Genomic DNA, 21,587 nt, shown 5'->3' with positions numbered 1-21,587 from the left:
AGACAAGGAGATAGCCTATCGTGTGATCTCTTTTATATCCTGCTGGAGAAGATTATACGAGATGCAGATGTGAATAGATATGGCAAACTTATCACAAGAGAACACATGCTACTCGCCTACTCCGACGACATCGACGTCATAGGTCGATCACCGGAAGTAGTAACTACTGCCTTTGAGAGAATCGAAAGAGAGTCAGTGAAAATGGGTCTGGCAGTAAATGGAGATAAGACGAAATGGAGCAAATAAAGAAAATGGAGCAAGTTGGGAACCACAACTTTGAGATAGTAACTTTATCTACCTCGACACCGCCGTAACCGAAACGAATCACACCAGTTTTGAGATAAAGCGAAGAATAATACTGGCAAACAGATGCTTCTTTGGACTAAGTAAGCAGTTTAGAAACAAAGCCACCTCTCGACAGACGAAGATTACTCTATACAAGACACTGATACTAACCGTGCTATTTTTGGCGAAACCAAGGTCACACCGGATTATTTTATTTTAGCATTATCGGAATTTTATGAATTGACATGAAGCTTTATTTATAACGCACAATTCCAAAGAACCAAGATTTATACTTTCCTGTCAATAATAAATTGCTAGACCTACTTGTACTTACACTAAATGGAATATAAATGAAATGAATTGTTTTCTTAGAACACTTTAAACAGACATGCACTGCAATTTTTGATAAATATGTATGTAGATGTGTTTATTGTGGATATTTTTTGTAACATATAAAAGTTAGAATTCTTATGATAAACCACTAAAATTGATGCAATATTTTCGACTACTTTAACACAATTCGCTTTTAAGCAACAATAAGTTATGGGTAGCACAAACTCGTGAGAAGTTACATTTAATTTGACAAAAGAAAATTATAAACTAAAAACAAACATTTATTGAATTGATTTGATCTTTCGATACTACATGATAAAATTCATCAAATGAATTACATAATTGAATAATCACAAATAAAAACCGAAGAATTAAATAATATTCATGGAAAATGCGTAGAAATTGTTTACCAGCCTGGTGGTTTTTGATTTGGATAACCTCCTTGTTGGTTAGCAAAACTACCTGGATAGGTCCCATAGTGACCAGGTGGTGGACCTTGAGGGAATCCTGGATATTGATAGTCTAGAAATGATACAAGATTATTTGTTTACCATATATGCCAATTGTAAAAGTTTATTATACGAACTTCCTGGGTATGGTAAGGTTGCGTAGGGATTGAAACCTTGCGGCATTGGTGGGGGTACATATGCGGGGTATGGCATATTAGGTCCAGCACCATAGGGCATTGGCATTCCCTGAACTGCCTGCGGATAAGGCACATTTCCTGCTGGAGCAGACGAAGGCGCAGATGACGGGGTTGATGGAAGATCTAGAAAAATTAAGTTGTTACAAAACAAACCAAAGAAACTGTCAACTTTAATCTCATTTACAAAAAAAATCGAAAGAAATTGTGGTTGTCACATATAATTAATGTGTAAATTTTCCATACAGATGCATAAAAACTTACCACTGCCACTGCCAGAGGTTGATGCATAATGTGATGGCAACGATGGTGTTGGACCAGCTGCTTGACGGCTTGATTCTGTGGTTAAATCTTTTAATAATTCCTCTTTTTCGGTTTTACGTGCAAAACAGAAATCGGATATTTTATTTTGGAATACCACCAGCAGTTCAGTCAAATCGTTGTAGAACTTGGTGCCTTCCTTAAGATTTCCCAACAATTCAATGAAGCTGTCATAGGCTGTGGCCAACTCCTGACACAAAGTGTCCCTCGAAGTACTGCTTGTTCCAGTTTCCGAAACAAATTCACTGTGAGCAATTTGAATATCGGAAACTAGTGACTGTTGCCGTTCAACACTTTCCTTAATTTGTTGCTGCAAAGGTTGCAAAGTTTCCCCAATACGTTTCAGCGAAAGTGCTGGCTCGTCAATGGCGCCATCTTTGCGTAAAGCTTCCAAAAAATCATTTTTCATATCGAACGTTGCGGACTTCAGCTCGGATTCTATGACATCACGTTCTGCTTTTATTGTCTCCACAGACTCCATTAGTTGCTTGAGTTTCTGTACACTTTCGCAGTTGGGATCAACCGAACCCCCGGAGGCCGGCATGGCTTGCTGCAATTGATCAAGCGGCAACGAGAGTAACTCGATGCCTTTCTGATTCTTTTCGAATTTCTCGCGAACTATTTTATCCGCAGCTACAGCATTGTTAATAACTTCGCGATATTTCTTTGAGTTGGTCCGAAACATTTCTGTCAACTTATCGGAGGAGATTCGTGTCCACTTCTCCTTGAATTGGGATCTCAATTGGTTGTCAGAGTCACGCTCTTCATCCAACATTCTTTCGGTTTCATCGAGAATCTCACGGTTGCGGCTGAGAAGTTCAGGCAATTCCTTTAAATGGGTATTAATAGCTTCAACGCCACCCTTTTGGCGCACTTCGTTCGATTTGTCAACCAATGACGGAGGCACACCAGATCCGCCGTCAGTTGTTTCAACAGCTGCTGGCAGATTAAGGCTAGCCAACACAACATTCAAAGTTTGTGTAGCTTCTCGGAGTTTCATTATTTCAGCATTGACAATTTCATTCTTGCGCATATCTGATGCCTGTAGGGCGCGATGCAATTCCACAGGAACCAATCCCTTGAACACATCATCAAAATCTTTTGCCATTGGAGAGGACATTGCCAATGGTTTTGCCAACTGTGCTTTTCCGGGGGGTTGCAGAGTCGTTACATCTGGAATCATCTCATTGTAAATTAAGTCATTGTCTTTAACGGATTCAGCTAAATTGCGCTTAGCCCTATTGAAATATTCTTCTAAATAGTTTGGACTGTTTGATCTAGTTTGTGCTGACTTGAAAAGATCAACAGCATTACGGAGACGAGAAATTTCCTCGCCAATTTTCTTAGCAGCACGACAAGCTAAACTTTGATACAATTGGGTAAGTGCATGAAAACCGGCTTGTTTACCAGCAATAGTAGGCAACCATTCTTTTTCCCAAAGACTGCGAACGGACTCTTTTTGCATGGCTCGCAAAACATCCGAGTAAAATTCTTCACATTGACAGCATAGTTTTGCAATGATGTTCTCCTTCAAGTTATCTATTTTTGTTAAAAAAAAAGGTAAATTGAAGAATTACTTTAAATTGGTAAAAAAATCGATGCATTAAATGAGCTTTTTTAAAAGAGAAATATTGATAAAACATTGATAAAAAAAAGTCGACTCAGTCGACTTTTGCAGTAGGGGTTTGCCTTAGATTTTTGCACCAAGAATAATTTTGGTGTACAACCTTAAATAAAACTTATAAAATTAAAATAAATCCCATGAGTAATCTGAGTTTAAAATGGGTACCGCGCTTACTCACAGTTGATCTCAAACGACAGACTATACACCTTGTCACAAGTCGCTTGTCCAAATCCAAATCCAAATTTTGCCCTTGAACATTACACTAAGGAACAGGGGCAAAATTCTCACATATCAATGAGTGCAGTCCGATTCAAGTTTAAGCTCAATGATAAGGGGCCTCCTTTTTATAGCCGAGTCCGAACGGTGTGCCGCAGTGCGACACCTCTTTGGAAAGAAGTTTTACATGGCATAGTACCTCACAAATGTTGCCAGCATTAGGAGGGGAAAACCATCGCTGAGAATTTTTTTCTGATGGTTTCGGCAGGACTCGAACCCAGGCGTTTAGGGTCATATGCAGACATGCTAACCTCTGCGCTACGGTGGCCTCCACAAGTCGCTTGTCACCATGGCTAAACTGCACAAACAACGTTTTGAATTACTCCCGCAACCCCGTATTCACCAGATTTGGACCGGGCAACTACCTTATTGCAAATCTGAAAAAATGCTCAAAGCTAAGAAATTTGTCTCCAATGACGAGGAGGTGATTGCTGAAACTGAAGCCCATTTTTGGGACTAAAAGAATAGATTCTTAAAAAAGGCAATGAAATATTTGATATGCTGGAATGATTGTACACGGAAAAAATATTCAATTTGTTATCACGCAAACAAGAAGTCCAAATTAATTGTTAACGTAATAATAAGCGATTGATTTTAGGGGAAAAGTGAACAGCTAAACACAGAACACAGCCGATTGACTAAAATTTATCAATCAAACGTGGCATTGATTATTAAAAACAATGATTAATTGCTTGGATCATTTTTGACATTGATTTCATATTTTCCATTGAAACATGACATGTGATTGGTAAACTGTTGTTAAACAAATTTTTAATTGCAGGAATTAAAATTGTTATTTCCTGTATCTGTCTCTGAGAAAAGCAACATGGTGCTATGTTCTCTTACACTTCCATGTAATCCGAACAGAAGTGCAAATGCGACAAATATACCTATTTCCTATTTCTTTACCTTATTTCTTGCAACGTTGATGTTTGAATGCACCTCTTATCTCCTATCGAACCTCTATATAGAGAGAAGAACCTCAAGTGATTTCATATCTTAAAAGAGAAGGACTTTGAAAATATGGGTCAAGCAATTTTTTGCGTTTTGAGAATTTGAAAACCGGAACAAGCCTGTATGTGCGAGTTGGAGAAATGCAAATAGAAAAATCGAGGGAGTGAAAAAAAAAATTGAAAATTGCAATGCGAAAAGCAGTCGAAAATGGAGAGCATTGTAGAAATTGAACAAAGTATTTATGTATGTATGTTGGTTGTTGTTGTTGTTGTAGCAGTTTGTTGTGTCCTATCTTTCGTCTGTTTGATTCTGTTGAGTGTCAAGATCCAGGAACTCTGCGACTAATATAGGGTGCGTCCAGAGTGATCTGGGTCTGAGTCGAGTGGGTTTGGCTTGGCAGTTAAACAGGTGACTTGTGACGTGTTGTCCCTGGTCACAATCGGGACACACATCTTGCACTTCTGCATCAATCCTTGCTCTGTGGGAATTGATGCGGCTGCTTCTGCCGGAATATAATTGAGTCGGAACTACTCTAGTTTATCGGGGGAGGTCATTTTCTTCAGGTGTAACTGGTGGCAGTCGTTCTCTAGGGACGACATTCACCCAGTAGCTATTTATCACATCTGCTACCGTGTCTCATTTCTTTGAGAACCTGCGATCTGATTTAGCGGATGTTAACATTCGCATGTCATTGGGCTTTTTAAAGCGATCTGGATGGTTCAACGGTAGGAACTAGAAGGCATCTTCGTTCTTCTGTTCATGTGGTATCACAATGGACGAAAACGTCTTATGCGAGACTGATGGCAGACTGTCACTTTAACCTAACCTAACCTACCGTGTCTGCATGAATGTTGTCTAGACCCGCATAATATGCCGCTTGCTCAAGAGGTTCTCTCTTGTAGCGCTAAATCTCACGCTCTAGATCATTTAGATCTCCCTTATGACTTCTGGGCGTCGGATACCTATCCACAAGATGGTGATTTGGTTGGTCCCTGCCATAACAGCCCAAAAGGAATTCCTTAGAGAGTATGTAGTTATGTCTTCGCACTCGTAGTATCTTTATCTCCTGAAGGAGGTGGTCCACATGAGGAGACAGCCCGTCGCAGTTCGAAGGGCGACATTCTGACAGATATGAATATTATTCCACTACGTCTCACAGAGCTATCAAGACCACACTAGCGCTGCATTACTTACCACAGACCGGACAATTGCTTTGTATGTGGTCAAACAGGTTTCCTTGTCTGCACCCCAAGTAATGCCGGCAAGTGACTTGAAGACCTTGTTTCTACTTTTGACTTTATAGCAAATTGCTGTGGCATGTGGGGAGAATGTGTAAGAGCTGTCGAATGTGACGCCAAGTATTTTGGGACACTTGATGGCCGGAATCATTTCTCCATCGACAATCGCAGTCAGCTCAGTATTCACCTCACGCGTGTTTGTAGTGAAGAATGAGGCTTAGGGTTTGGTGGCAGATATCTTCAGATTTCTTGCAGCAAATGAGGCAAGTTTGTTGAGGTAGACGTTCAACCTATCGCAGATGTCAACAATGGGTGAGGGGCCTGATGCCATGATCATACAATCGTCCGCATATGATGCGATCTCTATGCCGTCTGGAGGGGGTGGAATGGAGGATAGCTAGAGGTTGAACAGTGCGGGAAATATCACCCCACCTTGGGGAACTCCCTGTTTCACTCTACGGTGTTTCGACTTCTTATCCCTAAATTCCACAAATGACTGGCGACCACACAGATAATTCGCGACCCATCGTTTCAGGCCTGGCTGGAGGGACGTGTTGGCGATGTCCTCAAATAATTTGGCATGGCTGACCGTGTCGAATGCCTTCGATAGGTCCAGTGCCACGAGGACCGTCCTATCGCAGGTTGAGGATAGTAGTAAGGTACTCAACTCCAGGTAAATCCAGATTCTTCAGCATCAGTGTAGAGATTCCGTCGGGGGCCAACACCTTGGATGACTTGTGGCCACGGATGGCATTAGTAACCTCGTCCACGGTAAATTGTGATGGCTGTCCATCAGCTCGGAGACCACGGACACGGCGAATGGCTCTCCTCCTTGCGCTGTCACTCTCAGAATGCACAATAATTTGACGGTTGAACAATCAGGTGAATCTCTTCGTATCAGTAACGGTTACGACGCCAAAAGTGACTGAAGTCCCGTCATCCCGTCTACCGGGATTCGAGAGTGTCTTAACAGTAGACCACAGCTTGCCTAAACCGGTGCCTAAGATACATTGCTCCAAGTGTTCCAGCCACGAATTCCGCTTATGTTCATTGACTATCCTGTTTATTTCCAGATTCAGCTCGCTGATTCGACCGGCTGGTATAAAGAGAGCTGCTGCTGCGTTGATTTTTCCTCTCCAACTAGCACGTCCGAGGGGAATGTCGGTTCACTGAAGTGGCGATTGCTGTATTCGCTGAAGCCAGCCTAATCGGCCTTCTTACGATTGATAAACATGACAGCTTGTCAGGATACGTCACTCAGGAGTTCAGGGGATCGCTGCAACCAATACGTTCTTCCGACCAATAAAATCTACTATTTCGTAGATCTTGCCTCTCAGACCATTGCCATCCAATATTGGGGCTGGGGTGCTGCTGTTGCATATATTGCCGCAAGGGAGAGGTCGAAGGGTCACATAGTTCGACGACGAGGACGCAGAAGTCGACGACGACAAAGCTTGTGTGTCATTTCATCTGTTTAAAAAGTAGAATCTTATGGCAACTACCTTTTCTTGTTCCTATGATATTATAATCGACTTAAATATTTAACTGAATCTGATTTCAGAATAACAAAATAGGCTAATCTACTATGGGTCTCAATTAGGTATTTTTAAGTTTCACAAGAGTGAATACCACTCAAACAACGCCTTTAGTAGAGGGACAACCATCGCTTTACAATTTTTTTCTGATGTGTCCGCCGTTACAATCGATTGGCCAGTGTCCAAATGCGGAAATACTAATGTCTGCGCCACAGTACCTTCGTGACTATAGCTTGAAAAAAAGGGAAAACCACCGGACCAACCATGCATTAAATAATATGGTATCAAAGCGAGTACAAATGTATGTATATGCTTCATACCACCCTTTAGAATTTTCTTCAACTAGATTCTACTAACGGATAACTTGGAAGCAATCGTTTCTGTTGACATAACTTACCTTTAATAGCCTTCATGACGAAGACCTCTTGAGCTTGTGAAATCATTAAAGCTTGCAACACAGCTAACGTATCTTGGTTAAGATCGGGTGTTGGTTCCGAAGGAACTGCGGCTGGAACAGCTGCCTTAAGGTGTTGAAAGATACCTGCGCTTTGTTGAAACAATTTTATAGATAGCTTTAAGCCCTCATCGCTATCCATTGGTTGCACAGCGGCTACATTTGATTGCAAAGCGGCGATGTTAAAGAGTACACACACCTTTTCATAAGATAATGAAGTATGAGCTGAAATTTGCAAAAGGAAAAAATAAAATAAACCTGCATACTGGCGTTGAAAAAAATAATATGTTCATACTCAAGCTGATACGTCCACCAAAGATTGAGCCCTTGTCAAAAGCATCCTTCCACTTGAAAGGTATTTGTAATTCATTAACTGGAATTTTTGTCTCAAGTGCGGAAATCTGATCATAGTAGCTAAAGAAGAATAAACATACATGCAAAGATTAAAGATAAGAGTAGCGCAAGCAAAACAAAAATAAAACAAATAAAAGACGATACACTAAAGTACTTTTTTCCGTGATTAATTAAGAATGAAATTGTTGTTTTCGGTCATCATACACCATTCACATACAGATAAAGACGACGTCATTCCTAGTTTATTCTTTTTTTTCTTACGCATGAGTCACCCACTGACTAGAATAGTATATTCGGTAGCCGGACAATTAGAGTTAGATTTTATGTACTATAATACTCTCTACTTACGCATAGACAATCTCCAAGGAGGACTCATATTTCTCGAAGAATTTCCATATGGCCGCATTTCGTTGCCGGGCAAATTGTTGGACGGCAGACTTATACGATTCCTTTGCCTCGGGTGATGCTCCACTGTATGTACTTTGGATGAGATTATTAAGGGGCTTCTCCACATCCACCTCTGCTGGCTTTTTAAGCGGCACACCCAATAATTTCGACATAATTCTCTGCAATAAATAAAGTTTATTTACGCAATGGTAGTAACTGTGGTCCACCAAGATTTTCGAAACTCTACTTCTTTTGGAGTATGCGATCAAAATTCCAGTTCTCGCTACACAACACACAACTGATGACGAGTATTGTATTAGCAACAATAACAATAACGGCGGCGGCAGCGACGGCGCTAATTGTCATTTCACCGTATGTTTAAACAAACGCTAAGCGCTTTACGTTGTTGAACGGCAACGTAAAAAAGCTTTTTAGGCACATTATAAGGTAAATTAACATATGATGTGTTTTATTTCTTACTTTATAAGGCGGTTTTGATTGAACATGCTTTAAACCCAAGAACATGAATCAGAAGTCCGCTTTAGGAGCAAAGGCCCTCGGAATCCTTTAGAGGCACAAAAAACTACCTGGGGGAGTTGTTGTAGCAGTTTTTGTGATCTATCTTTCGTCTGCTTGATTCTGTTGATTATCCAGATCCAAGAACACTGCGACTAAGATGGGATGCGTCCGGAGGGATCTGGGTCCGAGTTGAGTGAGTTTGGCTAGGCAGTTAAAGAGGTAAGTGTATGATGTGGTACCTCGTCACAATGGGGACATACATTCTGCACGTCGGTACAATCCTTGCTCTACATGTGTGACCTGGGGTGCTGCCATGTTGCTTATATGGTTGTCATACGAAGATAATTATAAGGAAACTGCAGTCTGATCTACCCGAGTAGCAGACCGCAGCCTGTTTGGTGGAACGGGAATTTGAAGAAGTTTATACAGATTGCGAGGAGGCCAATAGGACTTTTAGAACTTTCTGTGAACTGTACTATTGTAGATCTCTGTCTGTACTTTTTTGTGGATATCTGTTGGAATTATTTTCCTTTGTGTTGTAGCCACATTTGAATGTGGTTGTTGTTGTTATTGTAGCAGTGTGTTGTACACTGAGGCGGCATCCCTTGCCGATGAAGTAATCCATCGGGTCAATCCGGTACCTAACACCGGCTGTCATGTAATTGTGGTAGCAAGCTCTAATAGGTGAACAAGCTCGTTTCAGTCCATAGGACCGACCACCGCAGCATTGGTTTTTAAAGGTGTCAATTACTCGCCTTGTTGTTGTTGTAGAAATGTGTTGTACACTGAGGCGGCAACCCTTGCCGATGAAGGATTCCATCGGATCAATCCGGTACGTACAAGCCGCTGCCATGGGCACTAAGCATGGAGGCCAGAGGTTCGCATGTCGGCCTATGACGCAGAACGTCTGGGTTCGAATCCTGAGAAGAACATCAGAAAATTTTGTCAGCGGTGGCTATACTCTCCCAATGCAGGCGACATTAGTGAGGTAATATGCCATGTTAAAACTCCTCTCTAAAGAGGTGTCGCACTGCGCATTGGAATGTTCATGCGCAAATTATCATTGCACTATATAAGCAAGAGCCGATGCAGACCGGACCCTTACTGAGACTCTCTACTTGATGGCCCTGATTGTCCGCGAACGTGACCATAGCAACATTTTCACTTCACTCGGAAATCATCGGTTAATGTTGTTCGTCCTAGAAAGAAATGAAATAAGAGAAAGATGATGAAGTAGGGAATAGATTACTCCGGCACATGGGCATGAAAACAAAGAGAGGGAGAGAGAGAGAGAGAGATGAACAAAAAGCCGGCGTAGAGACCGAAAAATTCTCACCAACTATAGAGCCGCCCACTCCATCTGCAAACTCATGCAAAGAGAAGAGCAGAAGTGTTTACCCATAATTTTACGTCTTCTCCCCGCCATCGCGGGACATTGCCACAGCAGATGATCTACCGTCTCTACACAAAACTCGTCACTTTCACAAAACCTACAGAAATCCTATTCCTCCCGTGCCGATAGCGATGTCAGCGACCTGACATCTCTTCTAGGGCTCATCCACAGGTTGCGGTATGAGCCATAGGGTGCAGTAACAATTGCAGTCGCGGAAAATAAGCGGTATCGAGTGGAGAGTCTCAGTGTCTCTTGCTTAAATACGGAGTGCCTATGATGATTGATATGATTGGTGCCTTTAAATAACCGATGGCCACCATATTTCCACGGCAATTGGTCCTATGAACCCGAACGAGCTTGCTTACCAATATGAGCTTGACGGGAATCGCTACCTCCACCCCTACAAAAAAAATTATCTCGGCACACAGTCTGTTGCGTCGCCAATAGCTACGCAGAATAAAAGAATGCCCGAAATTCGAAGATCGCCACGTCCCCGAATCCCTCAGTCTGAGGGCTGTCCTCTACGCTGCGCACTGCTCATTTTAGTGCAAAGGTCTCAGATCAAGTATCGCATTCAGAGCAACTCTCGAAGCAATTCTCCTCGACCCCGATATCAACACCGCCGCAATACCTTGGTATCTTATCGGTTCATACTTACACAACAAAATAAATTGGAAGTTTTTGTTTTTGTTAACCATCTGAAATCCTCTGCCAAATTTTATTAAAATCGCTTCAGATATGGCATATTTCGTGTTTTGCTCATTGGGATCAAGAGGAGAAACTTTTAGTTCCCTTGGACACTCTATTGTCCATTCACAAGTCTGCCGAAAGCAGTTTATTTTTAAACGCGGTAAGCTATCAGTTCGAACTTTTCTAGGTAAATTGGAATTGGATATGAAATTGATTTCCTGGTTCGATTTCTTTAGGCACTAGAGAGCACAATTCTTATCTGATTGGGTTATTTTGAATGTGGTGTTTTCTTATAGTTTAAAAAAAATTGAAAATGGAAAGTCTTAAACTGTGTTTAACAAATTAAACTAGTTTAAATAGTTTTTAATAGAAATTGATGGAATACTGAATTCTTCGAGTTGAAATTAGTTTTATAAGGAACTAAAAGGAACATGAAATACGCTTTTCCCCTCGAATAAAAGATAATATGAGCACCCTCTTTTCTCTTTATAGACAAAAGTTGTTGCTCAAATGCACAGAGGTCCTATGTTTGAGTAATATTAGGATGATGAAGTTAAAATTGCTGAATTTGAATTAAGATGGCTTTCCCTCTTCGTTTGGGTATCAGAGACTGAAGCGGTGAGAACTTGCAACAGGGCATTAAATAAAGCTCTCCCAATAAGATAAGATCCCAATTATCACGAAATTCTTTCGGTTTTTTTTTTTGTATGTCCATGCATTTTATTAATTTTTTTTAAGTGAAACATTGACTGATATTGGAATGACGTGGATTTATATTTAAAATTATACATATTTTCGTTTGAATGTATAAAAAATCTTCTGAAGAAATTATATCTTAGCAAAATAAATGTTTGTGTATATGCATTAAGATGGAGGTATTTTTCACAATTAAAGTACTCCGGGTAATTAATAAGACCATGATCATAATTCCAAATAAGTTATCTTAGTTAATCCGATTCGTCTGAAATTTCGTAAATTTTTTGCTTGGATGCAGCCTTTCTCGAATTTCCCATGTTGAACAAGCTCTGTTGGCGAGCGGAAGTGCGCTATGATAAACGATAAGCAATTTAAATTTTTATGATATTTACAGATCATTTTGGCAATGAAGAATCTTACCGTAGAGGGTGAAATTTCCATTTGAGCTTTTTGACGTCCCGCATTCGAAGAATTTGCCGCACGAGGACTAGTCTTGGAAGGTGTTGCAACAGCTCCACCCCTTGCCCCTCTGCCTCTGCCCCTGCCACGTCCCCTAGAGTTAACTTCATCCTTGAAACTTTTGGAGGAACGTGTTTGCTTTAGAGGAGTATCATCGCTGCTGTCGTTATCCTCGCTATCATCTTGGTAATTTGCAGTTGTCGAGTTTCTGGCCGTCGTGGTTGTTTTAATAGTTGCAGGCTGAACGACGGTTTCTAGCATTTTCAAAATATTATCTTGTGTAATATTTAGTTTGAATTGTGTTAGTTCAGTATCAAGTTGCTCCTCAGCTGGCATTTTCTCCATTAGATGCTCTACAGCCTTGGCTTTGTACGACCTAAAAAAATTTTGGCAATAAATTAAAGCAATATTCAAAAGCAATGCTGGGCACACTAACTCTTCTAAAACAAAAACTATGTTTTTACCTTATTAAATTATCTGCTGCATTGTTGTCTTTGCGCTCTACAAGCTGATTGCACAATTCGGTTAGAGCCTTTGTAGAAATTACTTTGAGAGACTTACTTTCATCTACTTCGTTAAAGTATCGCTCTACTAGATCTTCCACACGAGCAGCCGATTCGCCTTCCTAAAAAATACAATTACATGCATAAATTAGCATTAGTTTTATGCTGCGAGACGGTTTCCAAGACCAAAGCACTTACAAGTTTCTTGAATTGATTTTTCATCTCCTCCTTATCAAGATTGGAACGTTCTTTCTTTTCCCGTTTGATCATTTTTTTGAAATGTACCATATCTGCTGGATTAGCTACACGATCATTAAAAGTTTGTCCCAATCGAATACCATTAAACATTTGTTCCTCATCCGAAAAACAAATTCTCAAACGTACGGTAGGTATTGTGGGCTGCCTAGGATTACCGGTAAGAAGCTCTTTCGATCTCTCCAACATCGCCTCTATTTTCTCTTGAGCCATTGCTCGTACTTTATTTGAAGCATCGCCCTCGTCCAAACGCAGCTCCTCAGCTAAATCTGCCACATTAACTGATTCAAAAACGAATGGGCGTACTGTTTGCAGAGGAATCGGCTTCATCTTAAATTTATCTTTATAGATTTCCAATACTGCAACATGCTTGCGGAGAGCTTCACCTTCTGACAAGGAGGTGGGTACTGTAGAACCGGGTTGACTGACATAGAAGTCCCGCTTGGCATTGAGTTCAGGTTCAATGCGACAGTCATGCTCATGTCCCCAAATTACCAAATGAAGGAAATCTGGCAACGCCTCTTCGGGCAAGTAATTCTTGGGTCCTCGGTCTGCTCGATTTTGATGCAGTACCATCAAATGGAACCATTCCCCTTCTACTCCTTCGGGAACCTGCATGTGCACCTTACGGCTTTCAAATAGACGAGCCAGGCGATTGTCGTGAATGTGACTTAGACCGTAGAGAGCCAATTTTGTAGCTCCTTTTTTTAATATAATGGGAGAGATATCAATATTGTTCAAGTCCGTCCAGCGGCCAAAATAGTTTACCAATCCCGTAGTAGACAACAAGTCCAAAGAACTCAATCCTCCAAAAACACTGGGATCGTCGTGATTTCCGTGAATGGAATACACAGGAATCGATATATTCAGATTAGGATCTTCATAGTTGACGGTTTCATTGACAGAATTATGGAAATTTTGACTTCCATCGCTTAAAAACTCTACAGATATAGGACGATCGCCAAATGTATACATCCTCAATAGTTTCATGCATCTATGTAAATAGAATAATTTGTATAGACATTATTGTGTGTACACATACACGTCGCTGTAGTACCTACTTGTGCAAAGCATTTTGAGTGGGCACTGCGTCATGAAATAAATCACCTCCTAGAAGTATAAAATCCACATCTTCCCGTACAGCAAGCTCCAGCATCTCCTCAAAAGCAATGAAACTATCCTCGCCTACACGTAATAGGCAACAATTAATAATATTAACCGATATTAAACAACTTTTCTTTGTTTGCCGGCACTATTTTTTGCTTACCTCTGATGGCGTCCTTTTCGCCATACCCCAAATGGTTATCAGTAGATATCATTATACGCATAACATCTGCTTGGGTGTCAATTTCACCATCATTATTAAAATTTTCGGAATCCATTCTACCACAAACACTTGTTTTTGCTAATTTCTTTTACTTTTCTTAATATATTCCCACAAAAACTCTTAAAAAGCGGCCCAATAACAAACGCTAGATGGAACATTCACAAGAATTGACAACGTATAGCTTATGTATGTAGATACAAAAAATGCAAAATTCTTTGTACAGTTGCACTTTTCGCGCTAAAAATTTGTCGGTGGCTGTTCACACGGTGTAATACTAGTTTAGTGCGGTTCAGGCAAAAAGATGCAAACACACGATTAACAAGTAAAAGTGTATTAAAGACTCTATTACACGGCATGTAGTTGTCTTATGACATGTCAAATTAGGCACATGTTGAGTTGTACATATCGTGTGATTCCAGGATTCACTGAATCCTGGTGAATCCTGGTGTGATTCAAACGAAACTAACATATGAAAATCACTTTTCAAATAAGCACATGTAATTTTTTCGATTAGAGCGTGCTCTATTCCTTCTAACAAAAACATAAAGAAATCAGCTGTTTTTGTTGTCAGTCAAATGAAAGCAACCCCAAATTAAATTTTTTTCACAAATATATGATTTAACCATCTTTCTCACAACTTTAACGATTTTTACGCATAAAAAAATCAGCTTTTGCTCAAATTTTTAGATTATGTCACACGTAAATGGCATACAGGTGTGATAGCAAAAATGTTGACTCGTATGTAAATTGACAATTTTGACAAACATTTTCAATTACGTGTGAATACATAAAGTGACAAGTCATAAGAAATCTACATGCCGTGTAATAGCGCCTTTAGACTACGTTCTTTTTTGTGGAAAATTTTTCGAAAATCGTTCTTTCAAAGGTTACTACATTTGATTTTATTTTGGGTTCCTTTGGCCAAAATGTTGCTATTTACATATAAAAATGAATATGACATCAAACAATTTATCAGCTGCTTACATGCATGAGTATACACAAATGTGGGTGTTTGGGTCGTAAAGGTGGTCTTATTTGTACAACAATCACAAATTATATGGTGCAATCCGCCATCTTGTCATCAAGCTTATCGACGTTTTGCCAACACACACAAAAAAATTTGTGTGTGTGTGTGTGTGTGTATACGTGGAGGCCACCATGGCTCAGAGATAAGCATGCCCGCCTATGACGCTGAACGCCTGGGTTCGAATCCTGGCGAAAACATCAAAATTTTTTTGGGGGTTATCCCTTCCTAATGCGGGCGACTTTAGATACTTTGCCATGTAAAAACTTCTCCCCAAAGAGGTGTCGCTCTGCGACACGCCGTTCGGAATCGGCTATAAAAATGAGGTCCCTTATCATTGAGCTTAATATTGAATCGGACAGCACTCATGATTTTCCCCAGTTCCTTAATGGAATGTCCATGGTCAAATTTGCATTTGTATTTGTGTGTATACGAGTGCGTAAATAAGATGATAATATACGAGAAAGAAGATAATAACAAAGAGAAGGAAAGCAAAAATCTGACATCTTAATACCGTCAAACTTGGTCGGCTGTTAAGAGCTGTTCACGTGAGACCACCATTTTAAATCCTCCTTAGTGGAATTATAAAAACCTGAAAGTGTTCCAATCTATCAATGTAAAGCCCGGGTTGGCGATGTCTGATTAATAAAAATGAATGGCAACTTTAGCGAACTTTCCACAGACAGATAGACGGACGGACGAACATGGCTAAATCGATTTAGAATGTCAAGACAACCAAGAATATATTTACTTTATGGAGTCTTAGACGAATATTTCAATTTGTTACAAACGGAATGACTAAATTAGTATATCCCCATCCTATGGTGGAGGGTATAAAAAAAAGAAGAGAAAGAGAGAGCAACAATGAAGTAGAAAAAGGGAAGAGAAAGAGATCAATGAAAAGAAGAAATCGACGTAGATATCGTTTTTGGAAAAAAACTCTCATCTCATACCGTGTAAACTCCACTTAAATTCGCTGATTCTGTAGTGTGAATATCCCTTGTCAATAGACAAATAACTTGTGTTTTCTTGTCTCGCTGAAGCATCAACAAAATATATTTAATTATTGATTCGGTTGTGCACATTCAATTTGCAATTTGTTGGTGCACATTTTGAAACAAACGATTTCATATAATGTCCACGATGGCTAAGGGTTCTAAGGAAATGTTCGTGGTTAATTTCAAGGAAATACCAGAGACGATATGCGTGGAAACAAGGTTTATAACACGAGCCGGGGCAAATCAAAAGAAGGACCAAATGCTCTTCTATATGAATGTTAATCAGGGTCAAATTGAGCTATCGAAATATGAAGTTCCGCCGGCCAATGTTAATAAGGCTGCAATTGTCTCTTCCCAACATAAGAGTCTACCGGCTATTAGAAATAAGCAACCGGCAGTAAGTGTTAGAAATAAGACAATGGTTTTAAGCAATCCTATCACCGTATCATCTATGATGACAAATACAAACTTACATACACCTCCTCAGTATGGTACTGTATCGCCCAGTGCTCAATTGGTAACAGTCACGCAGCAGTCATTGGGGCTGTCAATGAGTGCTCCGTATAATGTACGGATATTGCCGGAAACTTCAAACTCCATATTAAACACTGTACAGTCTCCAATGTCGACAGTTAATCATCTGACCATGCCAAATCCCGTTATGCCAACTGTGAACTATAGTGCAGGACAAGTTTTAATGAACAATCCCGTCTATAGAAAGGATACAGAATGTATGACGGAACCAAGAGCCTCAATTGTTCACCGAGAACAGCAAACGGATATAACAATTTCAGGGTTCATCTCGATAGCCGTGCAGTGCAATCGTGACGATGATTTTGAAGATATAATGGATAATAAAACAGACAGCATGGATTGTGCGGCCACGCAACTAACTGAAGAAGAACAAAAAGAAGAATTTTTAAAATATGTAAAAGAAAATTCGGTGGAATATAAAAACTACAGAGAGTGCTTGATATGCGGCGAAGTATGCAAGAGGACCCAGTATTTCTATGGTCACATGGCGGTACATAGAGGTCCGAAAGTTCTATGTTTTGCTTGTGGACTAAATCTGGATCATGAGACTCTATTGAATAAACACCATTGTAACGCCTCAAAGCGAATTGTCAGATCACTCCTCAAATGCCCGTTTAAAAAATGCAAAGTGGTAGCTGTCTCACGATTAGAGCTATACGATCATATTAATGAGCACAAAAAATATCGCCTTCATAAGTGCTCAGCGTGCCAGAAAGCTTTTTGCACTACACAGGAGTTTCTACGTCATTTGCTGCTAAGAGCAAATTGCTATACGGAGGCGAAAAGAACCCGAAGCCGTTTGTATGGCCTAACTTCCAAAATAGATCGGACGTGTCGCAATCGAGTCTTTACTATGCACACACATTCTAAGACAACTGCCATGGTAAAGCGTTTGCTGTCTACGCGACGAAACCGTGGAGGTAATCTTTGCGAAATGTGTTTTAGACACTTTAAAAGCAAATTTATCTTTAATCGGCACGTAAAGAAGTGCGCTGCTATGTTGCAAAAAGTATCGGAGAACAAAAAGGAACAACCGACTAATGGCATTTCACTGCAATGACGACGCTTTTTAGGCCATGAAGCTAATCTATCGAGCGGAATGAAACAATTCCTTGACTTTATCACGGATTATACTAAATTTAGGAATACCCATTAAATTTACGTGATACTAGTGTCACTTTCTTTGAAGTTTTTGTTTTATTTTTCTATAACGAAAGTTCTCAATTGTATATATTGATTTACAAATAAAATCAATCAACAATCTCGACTTAAGTTCATTTTATTATCGACAATGTTATGATTATTAATTGCTTTGTTGGACTCCATGAGCCTTGCTCAAACCTTCGTATAGTTGCTTCTTTTCGGCATTAATTTCCTTTAATGTTTGCACAGCCAATTCCAATTGCACTTTTTTCAATGCGTGCGAGCTTATGAAGCTTTCTATGAACTGTAGACATAGTTCATCCATTTCGAAGTCTCTGGCAGATTTGCCTATAGCACTTTCGATTTCATCATGAATATCTCCGCTCTCTAGTGCTTTTTTAAGTGGTGTTCGCAATGCCTTTAACGCAATATCATCTGCGGAAGTATATTGTTCAAGTTTTTGCAATAAAACCGAATAATTTTCTGGCACCTTGTGGATTTTGTAATAGAGTGCTATGAGCTCTGCGCCATTACGCAGATAATCACGACGTATCATGTCATAAAGCAGATCGTCTATGCACTTATGCCAGGCGTAGAAAAAAGCCATTGGGCCAAAATGGCGTGTGGAACGTAGTTGGTCAAATTCTTTTGTGTCATTTAAATGTTGGTACACTTTGGAGCACAATCTGTGGTATTCCGTTTCGTATGGCTCATATTGTACCACTAGACGGTCGAGTATAAACTCATACTTATGCTCATCCAGGCATCTTTGGAAATGCTCGTCCTCAAACATTTTGGGTGTACGTATCTTACGTCCTGCTAGTGGAGCATATAACTGCTTCATGCGCTTTGTCACATCCATGGGAGCATAACGCAGGGTCCCATCTGTTTCGCGAACGACAACTTTGCGCTCGATTGGCTTAAGACCAAAGCTTATGTCGGTAATAACATATTTCGTATCTGAGAAGCCTTTCAAAGCTTTGTCTTCAGAAATTACCCTTGGTGTGTCCTCTTTTACTTTGACCACAGGTGGCATTTGTAGCCTCGATTTTGCCCTTTCGATGGTTTTTACAAATTCCTCCTCCAGTTCCTCAGTAGTCATAAATTTGTATTCCGTTGTATTTTTCGGCATTGTGGCCTTTCGAAAGACCTTTTCCACTTGTAACTGTGTCAGGGATTTTAGAAGCTTTTGTGTCTCAGCATCAGTAAACAAGGGATGTGGATCCTTGTCATACTCCAAAGTCACGCCTTTAATAGAGGTATTTCTGACAGAGGTTTTCAGGACAAGAGTCCTTAAGCTGTTCAGTAAATGCCTTTGTTTCACAGCATGCATTTTCCCGGAGAAGATTTAAAAAAATGTGAACTGTATCCTAAATTAATGTTTTATAACAATCTCCTTAAAAAAATACTCGTCTGCCGCATGCATTTAGAAATCGATAACTAATGTGGAACACAGCTGGTAAAGGGATTCCCAATTGGTTATTGGCCATTCACATTGAAGATTGTACAATAAATCGGTTTACATTGGTCACTAAATTTAGATTTATGACCTTTTTGAGATTTAAGTGCTAAATCCTGTGGTTTTTACTGGTTTTACCATATAACAATAAATCCCAATTTAGCAGGATTTATTTTTAAATTCCAAATAAATCGAATAATCGATAAAAGTACCAAAATATGCAACAGTTTTCCATAATGGATGGGTGTGATATACACATTCATGTATACGCATGTAGGCTTGTGTATGTCACTCAAATCCCCAAGGATTTGTTTTGGATTTGATTAAATCTAGATTATACAAATTTTAATGTAAATTATTATGCTATTATTTCTTTAAGACCCTATATCAGGAGATCGGTCTAAATGAAATATAAATAAATCCTAAAAAGCGTATTTAATGTCAGATTTTGCTGATATTTGAAAATTGATATTAAATACTCATCCCAGTCCATATTATAATATAGCTACCATATCGATCTCTAGATTAACCATCTTAAGCCTATAAAATGCGATTATATCGAATATGATCCAACTTGAGATGTAGTTCCCATACTAACGTACCCCAAATTTTTGATAATTTTGCTCCGAATCCCACATTTTTGCTCCAATTTGTATAAAATTTTGGGAAGCGACATTTTCTCGGCATGGTAAACGTATATTCCAATCTCGAATAGACCAATATTTTACAGTACCTCTCATATAAGGGTACATTTCACAAATAGAGATTTTTGCACGAATTTTGGCAAAGTCTGGATGGAATTAGAACAGATAGTTTCCGATTTGGTAAATTTTTATATGTCGTTGGAAAGGTATATAAATTTACTTTAAAAAATGTATATTGCGTTAATAAGGCGGTCTATTTTAATGTTTAATGGTGTGGAAGAAGTGTGATTTGCTACAGATAAAATGTCTGTCATTACACAAAAATACATGCATTGGGAAAAGTACAGCTAATAAGCAGGTTTTTCGAGCTTGGTTAATGTGGTAAAAATGGAGGCCACCGTAGCGCAGAGGTTAGCATGTCCGCCTATGACGCTGAACGCCTGGGTTCGAATCCTGGCGCGACCATCAGAAAAAATGTCCAGCGGTGGTTTTCCCCTCCTAATGCTGGCAACATTTGTGACGTACTCTGCAATGTAAAACTTCTCTTCAAAGAGGTGTCGCACTGCGGCACGCCGTTCGGACTCGGCTGTAAAAAGGAGGCCCCTTATCATTGAGCTTGAATCGGACTGCACTCATTGATATGTGAGAAGTTGGCCCCTGTTCCTTAGTGGAATGTTCATGGGCAAAATTTGCAAATTTTTTTTAATGTGGTAATTATATCATGCATGCATTTTCGCTATTAATACGATTCAAATACAACATACCAACGCACGGCCTTTGAAGCCATCACACCTTATATGGTTGAAAACTCTTCTAACCAAAGACGAAACGCGTCCCATAGTGGTTTGGTGTGTGTTGCTATCTTTGGCTTTCCTTTTCCATTTGCATCTCCGATCATTGAGCTCGTCTCGAAAGAGAAACAGACAAAATTTGTTTAATGGTGACGACGACAACAACAAAATTTAAAAAATTCAAAATTGTTTAAAAATGGTCTGTGATCATGACGACAAAAGTTTATGAAAACATGAATAGCGAAAGAATTAAAGGCGGTCTCATTTATACAACAATGAAATCAGCTGACGAGAGCCTTAATCCGGATTTAATGAGAAGAGTAAACGGGGTTTTAAAATATTGCGAAATCCGACTGACTCTCTGATTCTCTGTCAAAACACAAACAAAAGTCAAAAAACAACACACTAAAAAAACAACATCATTGAAACAGAGTTGTTTCGCCATTGTTGAGCCATGGCGAAGGATTTCTCATTTGTACAACACACACAAATCATATGGTGTAATCTGCCATCTTGTCATCAAGCTGTTCAGTACTAGACTTTAAGGCATGTACTATATTCGCTTTTCGCTATATTTTTCACCAATTACTTTTCTTAGATTAGATTACTTTCATTCGTTTTTCGCAACATATTTTGGTGATTACTTTTTTTCATTAAGATTTTTGTAGTGTTTCAAAAAAGTGACCGTGAAAAATATTTTTCAACTGGGGAAAACGAATATATTGGGTTGCCCAAAGAGTAATTGCGG

The 21,587-nt window shown here is 39.6% G+C and overlaps 4 protein-coding genes and 1 long non-coding RNA gene across 5 annotated transcripts; 2 read left to right on the top strand and 3 right to left on the bottom strand.

Annotated features, from left to right (window-relative positions):
* Positions 1-878: 878 nt before the first annotated feature.
* LOC106083947 (programmed cell death 6-interacting protein) lies at positions 879-8,759 on the bottom strand. The gene is made up of 7 exons (XM_013247279.2): positions 8,652-8,759; positions 8,366-8,583; positions 7,959-8,077; positions 7,607-7,888; positions 1,526-3,121; positions 1,205-1,387; positions 879-1,140 (listed from the first exon to the last, which is right to left on the bottom strand). Exons 2-7 carry the CDS (start codon positions 8,575-8,577, stop codon positions 1,025-1,027), a joined length of 2,508 nt encoding a protein of 835 aa, XP_013102733.1. The 5' UTR covers positions 8,578-8,583; positions 8,652-8,759; the 3' UTR covers positions 879-1,024.
* Positions 8,760-10,989: 2,230 nt separating this feature from the next.
* LOC106083949 (uncharacterized) lies at positions 10,990-12,581 on the top strand. Its single transcript, XR_001220733.2, has 3 exons — positions 10,990-11,166; positions 11,499-11,908; positions 12,097-12,581. It is a non-coding gene; the product is annotated as an uncharacterized LOC106083949 (long non-coding RNA).
* On the bottom strand, positions 11,760-14,456 carry LOC106083948 (double-strand break repair protein MRE11). Its single transcript, XM_013247282.2, has 6 exons — positions 14,187-14,456; positions 13,981-14,104; positions 12,863-13,913; positions 12,626-12,786; positions 12,123-12,537; positions 11,760-12,052 (listed from the first exon to the last, which is right to left on the bottom strand). Exons 1-6 carry the CDS (start codon positions 14,299-14,301, stop codon positions 11,954-11,956), a joined length of 1,965 nt encoding a protein of 654 aa, XP_013102736.2. The 5' UTR covers positions 14,302-14,456; the 3' UTR covers positions 11,760-11,953.
* Positions 14,457-16,107: 1,651 nt separating this feature from the next.
* Positions 16,108-18,069, top strand: LOC106083951 (uncharacterized). Its single transcript, XM_013247284.2, has one exon. It carries the CDS (start codon positions 16,405-16,407, stop codon positions 17,860-17,862), a length of 1,458 nt encoding a protein of 485 aa, XP_013102738.1. The 5' UTR covers positions 16,108-16,404; the 3' UTR covers positions 17,863-18,069.
* On the bottom strand, positions 17,960-19,374 carry LOC106083952 (small ribosomal subunit protein mS22). The gene has a single exon (XM_013247285.2). The coding sequence runs from the start codon at positions 19,276-19,278 to the stop codon at positions 18,106-18,108; it is 1,173 nt and encodes a 390-aa protein (XP_013102739.1). The 5' UTR covers positions 19,279-19,374; the 3' UTR covers positions 17,960-18,105.
* Between the last annotated feature and the right edge of the window lie 2,213 nt (positions 19,375-21,587).

Source organism: Stomoxys calcitrans, chromosome 2, assembly GCF_963082655.1.
Source record: "Stomoxys calcitrans chromosome 2, idStoCalc2.1, whole genome shotgun sequence".
NCBI lineage: Eukaryota > Metazoa > Arthropoda > Insecta > Diptera > Muscidae > Stomoxys > Stomoxys calcitrans.
The sequence above is the reverse complement of the archived record's forward strand: the minus strand, read 5'-3'. Positions and strand labels throughout refer to the sequence as shown.

Excerpts from the sequence above, each read along its gene's own strand:
- LOC106083947 (XM_013247279.2), bottom strand. The coding sequence starts at position 8,577 with ATGTCGAAATTATTGGGTGTGCCGCTTAAAAAGCCAGCAGAGGTGGAT. Across the intron at positions 8,078-8,365 it reads TCCTTGGAGATTGTCTATGC|CTACTATGATCAGATTTCCG; the intron begins GTAAGTAGAGAG and ends ATTCTTCTTTAG. Across the intron at positions 1,141-1,204 it reads AACCTTACCATACCCAGGAA|ACTATCAATATCCAGGATTC; the intron begins GTTCGTATAATA and ends TATCATTTCTAG.
- LOC106083948 (XM_013247282.2), bottom strand. The coding sequence starts at position 14,301 with ATGGATTCCGAAAATTTTAATAATGATGGTGAAATTGACACCCAAGCA. Across the intron at positions 12,538-12,625 it reads GCAGCAGATAATTTAATAAG|GTCGTACAAAGCCAAGGCTG; the intron begins GTAAAAACATAG and ends AAATTTTTTTAG. Across the intron at positions 12,053-12,122 it reads TGGAAATTTCACCCTCTACG|CGCACTTCCGCTCGCCAACA; the intron begins GTAAGATTCTTC and ends CGTTTATCATAG.
- LOC106083951 (XM_013247284.2), top strand. The coding sequence starts at position 16,405 with ATGTCCACGATGGCTAAGGGTTCTAAGGAAATGTTCGTGGTTAATTTC.
- LOC106083952 (XM_013247285.2), bottom strand. The coding sequence starts at position 19,278 with ATGCATGCTGTGAAACAAAGGCATTTACTGAACAGCTTAAGGACTCTT.